General features: G+C 36.9%; 2 protein-coding genes across 5 annotated transcripts; one reads left to right on the forward strand and one right to left on the reverse strand.

Moving 5' to 3' along the window:
• On the forward strand, positions 1,375-2,093 carry LOC109719530 (zinc finger protein ZAT11-like). The gene has a single exon (XM_020246273.1). The coding sequence runs from the start codon at positions 1,396-1,398 to the stop codon at positions 1,912-1,914; it is 519 nt and encodes a 172-aa protein (XP_020101862.1). The 5' UTR covers positions 1,375-1,395; the 3' UTR covers positions 1,915-2,093.
• LOC109719638 (protein UPSTREAM OF FLC-like) lies at positions 5,119-7,168 on the reverse strand. 4 transcript variants are annotated; one of them, XM_020246413.1, is made up of 4 exons: positions 6,891-7,168; positions 6,695-6,764; positions 5,742-6,425; positions 5,119-5,463 (listed from the first exon to the last, which is right to left on the reverse strand). In XM_020246413.1, exons 1-4 carry the CDS (start codon positions 7,132-7,134, stop codon positions 5,349-5,351), a joined length of 1,113 nt encoding a protein of 370 aa, XP_020102002.1. In that variant the 5' UTR covers positions 7,135-7,168; the 3' UTR covers positions 5,119-5,348. The 4 variants fall into 4 exon arrangements, with proteins under 4 accessions (XP_020102002.1, XP_020102000.1, XP_020101999.1 ...); XM_020246411.1 differs by having other exon boundaries at positions 5,119-5,488; XM_020246410.1 differs by having other exon boundaries at positions 5,119-5,491.

The raw sequence follows: 10,976 nt of genomic DNA on the forward strand, positions 1-10,976 counted from the left end.
ATATATAGGATGCTTTGCAACGGGAGTATTAGAGATGTTTTATCACTTAAGAACTGGGGGCTGCAAAATTTCATTGAAAGTGAAGATCTTTTTTATAGTTAGCACTTAAGAAAAGATTCGTCACAGTAGACAATCTACTTAAGAGAGGGCGGATAGGGACCAAGCTTGTGTACTCTCTGTTGACACTTGCCAGACAGTTCACCATCTATTTTTCAGATGTGTGTATAGTAGCTTTTTACTGGCCTCGATATTCGAGCGGTCTTGACGATGTGTGGCTTCTTTGGGAGAAGTTGGTACGAAGAGGAAACTCTCTAACTTATGGATTGAACGTGTTCACGCTGACGGCAATCTGGTGAACAATTTGGCTAGAAAGAAACAATATAATGTTTGCTCAAACCCTGTGACGATCATTGCGAGAATCAAGAACCTTGCAAGATTTTTTTTTTTTTTTTGGAGAAAAAAATAGCATGTTATCTGTTTCATTCAAAAGGAAAATAAATTTAGCTACAAAATATGGAGACAGCTAAGGCCTCAATAAATAAGAACGTGAAACACACGCGCGCACACACACGCACGCAAAAAAAAAAAAANAAAAAAAAAAAAGAAAAAGAAAAACTAGACACCTTGCAAGATTTTGAAAAACATTTTGTTGACCTTTAGTTTTTTATTTTTATTTTTAGAAAACTAGTTGTCATATATCTATAGCCAAGTTCATTATTATCAAACAATGAAGTTGGTAGCGTGTTACCTTATTATTTTTTTTTAAAAAAAATCAGGCAATATAACTTTGGTGGTCCACAGCTGACGTGGCAGTCCTATTTCACGTAAAAGTTTCTCCTTAACTACGCTCACCTTACACGTCATTCTCCCAGTTTCTCCTTAACTACGCTCACCTTACACGTCATTCTCCCGAGTCAACACCTAGAAGCCCAGGGGTAAGCATCGTGACGAACTGCATGGAGTCTATCCATATTTTCTATATTTACGCGCGGCGCCGCGTGGGAAAAGAAAAATCCCGTGCGCGGCACCGCACGACGGCACGAGCCACCCAAACGCCGTTTACGAACCTTCCGTCGCGAATCTCCACGTAAATCCAACGGTCATATCACATCCCACGCGTCCGACTCGCGACCGTTCCCCTGTGTCCGCGTTTCCTCTGGTGCTAAGCAATGACTCATCCTCCGAAGGTCACGCGAAGCTCCACTGTGAAACCGAAAAAAAGTGCGCCCAAATACCAACCGAGTTTCGTGTGGGCCCCACCGAATATTTCTTACGTGTCACTCTCTGATTGGGCCTCGCCTTTTACTTGTTCTCCAAGTCGAGCTAGTTCGATACCTATATAAAGGGAACACTTGCATAGAGTGTGACACAAACACTGCAAGATATTGAGCTCTAATGAAACCTTATAACGACTTCAAAATAGAAGAAGAAGAAGAAGAAGAGAAGAAGCATAAATATATGGATACAATGAAAACGGCGAATCTCCTTCTATCCCTTTCATTGGGGTCGCATGTGATCGGAAAGCCGCGCAATAAGACAAAGAGATCGAGCACTGCAGCCGCCGCCGCCGACGGTGTCTTCGAGTGCAAGACCTGCAGCCGCCGCTTCGCGACGTTCCAGGCCCTCGGTGGCCACCGCACGAGCCACAACCGCGCTCGGTCCCGACCCGACGGTTTGAGCCTGAGCCCGCGAGACGCGTCCAAGGCGAGGGTCCATGCGTGCGCGCTTTGCGGTGCCGGGTTTGCGATGGGGCAGGCGCTCGGCGGGCACATGCGCCGTCACCGGGCGACCGAAGTGGCAGATCTTATCGGAAAAAATAGTGCTATGGAGAAGGTTGTGAACTTGAATGAGAGTTCTTTGGAGGCTGGTTGTAGCGGGGGCTCCGAGTATCGCTTGTTGGAGTTGTTCGTGTAGTAAAATCATTAGCTAGTGTTTTAGTTTCTGCATATATGAAACATAGAGATTTGTTGATTCTTTCTTCGTGATATATTTTCAGATTTTGTTTTTTTATATGCATTATCTTTTAGTATGGTTCACGGTGTAAGTATTGATCTCATTATAGATGTTGATTAATAGTTATGAGCTTTTTTTAAGATTGGTGTGTGTATATATATATATATATATATATATATATATATATATATATATATNTAAAAGAAATAGTTAAACCTGTCCAAAAAATTGAAAGCTAGCTAAATTAACTAAATTAATTAATCATAGAAGTAGAAATATTATGTTTTGAATTTCCTTTACCCAATTGCAATATATTCTATATTCAAATCGAGCTCAAAATCAGCCATGTATAGAAGGACGTACACTTTACTAATTATGAATCTTGACGATTTGTGTGTGTATATATATATATATATATATATATATATATATATATATATATATATATATATATGTGAACACGTATTTGAGTATAGTAATTAAAGTCAGCCTCTAGGCATAAGCATTACAGTAATCAGATTCAATAAATTTATTTAAATCAACTCTATTAAGTAGTAATATCAGTTATGTAATTACAGTTGATTCACAACAAACAAATTAATTAATGTTGAACTCAATCTTGATAATTCATTAAACTTAACGCTATTATCGTAATTTGTATGAACTACATGTGAATTTCATGCGCTTATATTAAAAGAGCGACGTTTGCAGTAGTTTTGAATGAAAATGTGATTGGATATATAAAAGATTTAGACACTAGTAATAATAATTGGATTTAAGTATTTTGAGTTGGTGTTTGGGCCTAACGAGTTATTGTTGCTAGTGGGCTGGATCGTTACATTTGGTATTAGAGCCGATTCATCAGCCAGAAAATGTGTGGCAAGTTTCGGCTAAGTCAGGATTTGAAAGACAAAATAATAGACGATGTCGGAGTGTGAATGACAAAATGACTGGCTATGTCTGGGTTTTGATGATAAGGCTAGCGAGACGAGTCTCACATCGCTTGATGATCTTAGGCTGTTTGTGTGTTTGGACTGACGAAGACGTAAGGACCTATGTGTGATGGCTCTCGACTGAGTCAGAGTCTAAAAGATAAGATGATAAGCGATGTCGGAGTCTAAATGACAAAATGACCAACTATGTAAAGGTCTGAATGGCAAAACTAGTGAGACGAGTCTCACATCGCACGATGATCTTGGGTTTAGGATCTTAACGGAGGAGTCTGTCACATCCCAATAATCTCACATCGAACAGAAATAAAAATTTGATTGGATGTATAAGAGATTTAGACATTAGTAATAATAATGGGTTTAAACATTTTAGGTCGGTGTCAGCCGGTCAACTTTCTTATGTGAACAAAGAAGATTTGGTGACTTGTATTCGTGCCTGTACATCACTTAAACACGCTTCCAGGTCAGTAGTGGCCTCCAACCGCTTTGTCTAAGTCGACAGTTATGTGGATGTTTCCTTACAAGTCTTAGGCTCTAATTTAAGACCATCTGAAAAGTGGGTGGCTTACGTACAGTTATTTTTCTAATAAAAATAAAACTTTCGCAAAATCTTGCTGCCTAAGCTATTCATCTCCAGAAATTCGGATGACATATCTTAGCTTTAAATTTTAATTTATCACCCAAACTTTCAGAATTGATACTATTAAGTTTCACCATCTAATTTAGATTACTAAATATTGATACATCGTTGGCGTAAAAATAATGCAACATTATAATTATTGAGATAGCATCAATTAACTCATTTTTTGGTTAGCAGTACTTCAATGATTAGTCAATTAATTAAATTAGATTCTAAACACGCACTTTATCCTAATTTAAATTCAAATATCAAAATCTCTCATTTTTTTAAGAAAATGGTAACATTCTACCGCTTGGTTATTGTTTTCTAAAATTAAATTTAACTGAAAATATGAAGCAAGTAAGTTTGAAATTTGAAAACTTGAATAATAATTTTCAAATTGCTTGCCACTTGCACTAGAAATGGACGTTTGGTATCAAAATATCTGTGCTTGAAAAATTGTGGGTTGGTTCTTGGGTGAAGGTGTGGACCCGGTTCACCGAATGAAAACAGTCGTCGGCCACCGCGGCGCGAACCGCGTAACGCAATATTTCTGCGGTGTGAAAACGCTGAACCCGCGGAAAATGACCACGAAGCAAATTAACCCATCTACACGTTTGAAACCTTCTTGTGGGCTCACATTACCCCGATGTCACATGTCTCGTCCTGATTGGACAAATTCTCCAACTTCCTCCCCAAAAGACTGGTCCACGAACAACGTGGCACGTCCTAATTGGTGGAGTTCCCTTGCTTCCTTTCCATGCAAAAAAAAGTCTAAAATACACCAATTATATTACTGATAATACGATTAATCTTTTTGGATTCACTTTGTTCCATCATGGTTATTAGAATTTTTTTTTATTATATTTTTCTCTCAAGTAGAGAAATATGATTGATTTGTTATTGATAATATAGTGTAAGTGTTACATTGTAAGTTTTCTTAACTACAACATGCATGTAGTTATTGAGAACTGAGGAACCAAATACAAATGTGCATGTATATCAACCCCTTTCTTTTGAGTAATAATAATATGTTTAGAGCTCGATTTGAATCACAGGATTCACAGCAGAGGAGAAAAGGAAGAGAAAAGAGCAGTTTGAAACAAACATTCGTGAATATCGCTTGCTGGAGCAGTTTCTATAGGAGTTTGATGCGATGCAAATTCTTTTATAATTAATTAGATTTGTTGTTTTGATCCTTCGTTTTGTCGCTCGAGTTCTAAAAGTTTGATGTGATAAAACATGAACTCAAGGAATAGATATAGAAACCGTGAAGTACAGCGTAAAATCAGCTTTACTCTCGCGTTTTATCTATCTATATCTATATATAAAAAAGCAATTAATAGGATGAAAAATGATGTAGAGAAAATCTCAGAACAGGGTGCAAGAATTTAATAACAATTATCAAAACATGTTAATTTGATGATGGATGTAGAGCTACTAAAATCAACAAATTAAGGAATATATATATATATATATATATATATATATACACAGCATGAAATAGATTTCTCTCTCCGATCTTCTTTTCGCGTTCCCTTTCAATTTCTTAAATATCATGAACGCATCAACTGATTCAGTATATGGAATCTCAGATAATAATATTTCAGACAACATTGTAAAACTGCGAAAAAACATGAACTTATAGAATCTCACTGAAATTCAATTACGCAAGGCTAAAAGAAGCATGCATGATGCATCTGCTTCATACAGATAGTTAACTCATCCAACATTTCCAATCTAGTTAGTATTCGGTGTTGCGCTTTCACTCTCAAATAGCTCAAATTTTCTTTATTGTTTCGCCTTTTCCTGTCATTTAAAAATTTTCAGCTACCTAGTGAATCTCTCGCCCACATTTGCGCTGCGCGCGATGGGAATGTACCCTTCTTTCGTCGTCCTCGGCTTTCGCGGCATGCATCCAGCATCTGCACCCTCAGTTCCCTTACAAAACTCAAGTTTCACCCCACTGCTATGCAGAATTTTGTGAAGAAGTGGTCGGTTTGATTAACTTAAACAACAAAAACAGAAAAAGAATAGTTTCCGCGCCAACTCTTTATTCGGAGTACTCCATCATCTTATTCATGCAATTTTTGTCTCTCATTTCTAATCTCATCTTCCTCAAGTGCGTTACTTTGAGAACAAACACACTGCAGGTTCATCAAAAGTAAATTGAACGGCGAAACAAATGCCGAAAGAAACAGAGAGAGCTTGAACTTTACCTATTGACATTGCAAGACGATGATCTCTTCAACAGTGAGAGTTCTCCTGCACCATTTTCTCCGATGCTCTTCGCCTCAATCGAGCTCCCACCGTAGTACTCCACAGAAGAAGCAGGAATGTTATTTACTGCTTCTTTCACCGACACTGAGCTGCAGGGGATCAGATTCATTAGGACCGTCGAAGCCCTGAACCTGCCGCTCAAGCAACCGCCTGCCGTCCGATCCCCGTCGACCCGCGCAGTCGACGAGGCTGTTTTGAGGGGCGGTGGAAGCGCCTCCGGGCTCGACGACAAGCACGGCGGCGGCGAGATCTCCTCCCTCCGGAGCTCCGCTCGACAGTTAGAGTAGTCGGCAATGCAATCCTCTCGCGCTCTCCACGGCGGTCTCTCCTCCGTCTGCGTCGACGCGTCGGCCGATCCGACAGCCGTCTCCGCCGTTAGCCCACGAGAGTTCGGCACTGTATCGGTTTTTCGCGAATTGTGGAAGCCGAGATCGCCTCTGATGGATTTGGATGCGTCGAGAGGCTTCTCCGAGCTGGACGAAGAGGAAGCGGTCGCGGTGACCGAAGACGAGGCGGCGGTGGGAACGAGCTCCGTCCCCTTGAGCACGTACTCGTTGCTGTGGATCGGAGGGATCAAATCGTCGTCGGAGAGGTCGTGCCACACATATCCGTTCTTGTAGGCTCTGAATCAAACAGTTGGAGATCATCAACGAAGCAAGGGAGATAAGAACTTCATGTGTAAAGATCTTCTCAAACATTTTTCTATTTTGACATGCCTCCTCAACTTTGATTTTTTTAAAAAAAATTTAATTGACATTTTCTATTGATATCGTTTTTCCATTTCAAAATGGCAAATAATTAATAGTTTAGAGAGTGTTGATTTTTATTAATTAATCAATCCAGCAGTTAATTAACCAGTCAATTAATTAAGTAATTAATTAATTAATGTTACCGTTTGGAAGACCAGGAGTACATTGCCCCCAACCACTGTCCCCTGAGAACGTTGAGTCGGTTGATAAAATCTGAGGAGAGAAATGTAATTAACTAAGGAATTAGTGACAAAAAAAAAATTAATAGCTAATTTTTTTTTAAAAAAATGGAACTTTTTTTTTTTTGTTGTTCCAAATTTGGTGATTAATGTTTAATACCTCTGAGAAAGAGACCTTCGTCGGAGGAGTAGGTGACTTCCATGTAGTGGGGATGCTCCAAGTGATTGTTCCTTGAGAGGTAGTAGACGACGGCCGCGACCGCCACGGCTTTTTTCTTATCCGATGATCTCCGCGGCGGCTTCGGCTCGATCCACACCTTCGCCCTCTCCGGGCTCGCCTCCGCCCGCTCCCTCTGATCACCGGGGAGCTCCGCGCTTCCCCGAGAAGCAGAAGCAGAAGCCATGGAAATTAAGAGAGAAAGAGAACAAGTTGTTAGTAGAAGAAGAGCGAGTGAAATAGGATTATAGGGGGTGGGGGAACATTCAAATCGGGAGGGGGCGGGACAAACCGAAACTATTGCATGAACCCGGTGCGCCGTGCTCCGTACTTGTGAAACCTTATCGTAAAGGTTTTAGAACTTTGTATTTAGTTTATTTGATGTGTTATATGATATTCGAAAGATAAATTTACCAGAAAAGTGTAAATTTTAAACATCATTTCTCATCCAACAAACAACTTTTTTTTTATCGTTAATTTCCAAAGCAATTTAATGCCTGAATGATAGTCTTCTAGGCACCGTTTGGTTCGGATATAAGTAAGAACTAGTTATTATAGGGATAGGTACAAGTATGGGAATAAGAAAAATAACGTTTGGATGAAAATTGGATTGTTTACGGTGATAAAAAAAAAATAACGTTTAGATAGATAATATAAAATAAGAAAAATAGTGAATAATTATATATAGAAAATAGAGGTGTTGATGGGGATAATTATACCTGATTATTATAGGTAACCGAAAATTACTATTCTCGAATAAAAAATTAGCGTTTGGATATAAAAGGAAAATAAGGAGTTATTCCATCATTATCTCCAATCCAAACGCAACCCTATCTTTTTGTACGCATGTTCTTTACATGTTAATGTTTATATTTTGACAGGTGCTTTACTAATCTTAACGCTTTTAACTTATTTTAAGATGCTTATTATCTAACATTGCGTGTGGTTCATGAATAATCATGGGTACGTACACCTGGTGTTTTTCAAACTTTCTATTATTCCGATTAAAAAAAAGGGTAAAGTTAAAAAGGGCGAGAATGGAATGGATCAAATGATAGTGTTGCAGGGAGCATGATATTTTTGTATGACTTTATATCATCCTAATACTTTTTAATTTAACTATTACTAACTCCAACGGTCTAGTGAGTTTGAGTTTGACTGAGGATAAGAAGGGGGAGGAGAAAAAGGGCGGGCCACATTTTCAAACAAACTGTAGCTGTTTGGTAAAGTGGATTAGAGATGGAGTTGTACCTCACAACATTAGTTTGATTTTGGACATCAATAACAGTGCCTCGTTGTTGGAGCCCAAAAGTCAAAATGTACAGAAACCCAACCACTCCAAAATTAGTACACCACTACAGTATTGACCTCGAACCTCTCATAAAACATTACTGATACACTGACCTGCACATAGAATATGCAGTAACTATTTTTTACGTGGGACAATTGCTTATGTATTTCTGAAAAATTTTCGACTTTTCGATTTGCACCTCTTAGAAGACTAATATTGAAAAAAAATTTTCTTCGTTCCAACCTATTTCTAATATACTCTTATAGTTAAAATCTGTTAATTAAGTCTGTTATCTCTGTAAAATTATTATTTTATCCTTTCAAATATGTTTTTCCACCGTCATTGACTTTTTTATTTACCCTTAAAGTCAGGGATATAAAAAGTATTTTGACTTTTGATCTTTTCTAATGTACTCCTCTACCGTCACCAATATTTCTTATTTGCCCTTAAGTTAAGTGTAAAATTGACATTTTAATTTTTTTAAACCGTGGTAGATATTTAACTCACGTTTAACCCAAGTTAACTTAACAGGAGATAACTTCGGGGGTATTTTGCAATAACGGTGGAATATATGAGGGGTATTTTAGAAAGACAAAAAAAAATAAAGATAAATCGGATATTTTCAAACGTATGAGAGGTTTGTAGGCAATTATCCCTTTTTACAATAGCGTCGTCAACACATCAAATATCGTTTGGTGTATAGTAATCAAATTAATGAGCCAGGAAGAGTAATGCTTCGAGCATTTAAATTAATGTTATAAAGTATTGATAATTAGTCAGTATTATACATATGACAAATATTAGGTAACTAGTATTTTTTAGACTTTATCTCGTATCAAGTGTTTTAGCTGAAGTAAGTAAAATGAAATAAAACACTGATGAACGAATCACTTGTTGATGCGTAGACGGATAGACGAATACCGTAACATTGTGGGGTACCTTCTGGGGTGCATGTTGCAATTACTCAGCTACATATCTGGGGACTCTGATTGTCCTGGGTACGTTTGACTTGTATAGTATCCTACTATTTTTATCACTAGGTGATTGATTCTCTCACACCCAGATTAAAAGAACCTTGCTCCAGATCCAGATCTGCACAAAATCCACTGAAGCAATTCCACTGATTCTACTGTTGAAGTGAAACACCACAATATACAAATGTAATCCATTCTATTTAATTCAATGTCCCCTCATTCAAGCTATTAAATATTAAGAGGAGTTAGGTGAATTTTGAAAGTTGCCATATTTGTAAGCCTTTGAATCTTTAGTTTTGAAGCACTTTAGAAAAAAGATTTGTGTAGAGTAAAGAGGGGAGGGGACAAGGAATCAGATGAGCATATAACGACAATGCTATTTATCAATAAAGGATTTATGAATTCAAATGGTGCAAAAGATAATGATCTGAATCAATGAGAAACCTACTCCCATGATGCTTTAAATAAATAGTTGCTGGACCTCATAAATGACTCTTCATATTACCATCAATAGTCCAATAAGTCATTCCACCTAGCTATGCTTGATTTACAATTACAAATTGAAATATGACACCTCTTGAGATAAGTTGAAAATCTGATTTTTATGTAAAACTGTTTTGAGTAAACCATAAGGCTAGCTCCTTTGATATTAGGGGAAGAATGCGTTACGAATGATCAGAAAGTGCGATGAAAAAATATAGTTCAGTCGCTTCCGTTAAAAATATAGCACTTTGTGGATCGCAATGATCCAGTTACGATATTATTTTCGTAATTCCATAAGAAAATAAAAAAGTATATTTATGTATAGTCTTCAACTTCTTTTGGTTCAACAGAGTAAAGTAGTTCTCAATACAAAACGGGCCTAAGACAAATCATGGGACTTATTTTGCATATGTAACTATACATTATGAGCAGTAGTACCTGTTACCATATCTCAACTCATTTTATAAAATTTTACATTTTGATTCAAAATTTTCAAACCAATTTGAGATAGTGGTGAAGCATTAAGTGACAATTTTTTTTTTTTTTGAGTAAAAACACTAAGGGAGTGTTTGGATTGACGAATCTCTAGATCCAACATAACTTAAATGTAGTGGTGTTGGAGTTTTCCTAAAATATAGTTATTTTTTCGTTGTCTATTTTGATGTAATTCATACAATCTAAAAATTAAATTTAAGCACTTTTTGGCTTGTTCTGATGTAATTTGATGCTAGAGTAACTAGTTTTTTGAGTTCTGTTGTTTATTTTGATGTAAGTAAATAAATTTTATTACCTTCTAAATGTAGTGATAAATTTATTCTCATAATATCCAAAATATTAAATAATTAAGTTCTCCCTTAATATTTAAAGGTAATTCTAACCTATTGTAAAGAAAGTTGAGTTTAGGTTTAAATATTTAATTAATTTTTGAGAAAAATGTCGAGTGCAGTGAAAATTGAGTTCGGCACTCTAGAGGAGAAAGTTAAAAATAGATGAAGTAGAGATCTAACGTAACTTGAGTTATATTATTGTTTTAACTTATACCAAAATAAATACCGAAAATAATGAAACTTGAGTTTCACCTTTTTACTTCAAATTAAACTGCTCATAAGTGAGAATTAATATGGGCTTTCATGAAGAGATTAATTGAGACAGGCCAAAAATGCAGAGTTTTTTTTTTTTTTTTTTTGGGTTACTTCCAATTTCTTTTATCTGTCACTGTCACTTCAAATGAGAAATACAATAGCATAATAATCGTGCAAAAATTAAGGAAAAAAAATAAAC

The sequence above is a fragment of the Ananas comosus genome, linkage group 13 (assembly GCF_001540865.1).
Source record: "Ananas comosus cultivar F153 linkage group 13, ASM154086v1, whole genome shotgun sequence".
Lineage (NCBI taxonomy): Eukaryota > Viridiplantae > Streptophyta > Magnoliopsida > Poales > Bromeliaceae > Ananas > Ananas comosus.

Coding starts and splice junctions, on each gene's coding strand:
- LOC109719530 (XM_020246273.1), top strand. CDS start 1,396: ATGAAACCTTATAACGACTTCAAAATAGAAGAAGAAGAAGAAGAAGAG.
- LOC109719638 (XM_020246410.1), bottom strand. CDS start 7,134: ATGGCTTCTGCTTCTGCTTCTCGGGGAAGCGCGGAGCTCCCCGGTGAT. Junction 6,765..6,890: donor CGAAGGTCTCTTTCTCAGAG/GTATTAAACATT, acceptor TTCTCTCCTCAG/ATTTTATCAACCGACTCAAC. Junction 6,426..6,694: donor TACTCCTGGTCTTCCAAACG/GTAACATTAATT, acceptor TGTTTGATTCAG/AGCCTACAAGAACGGATATG.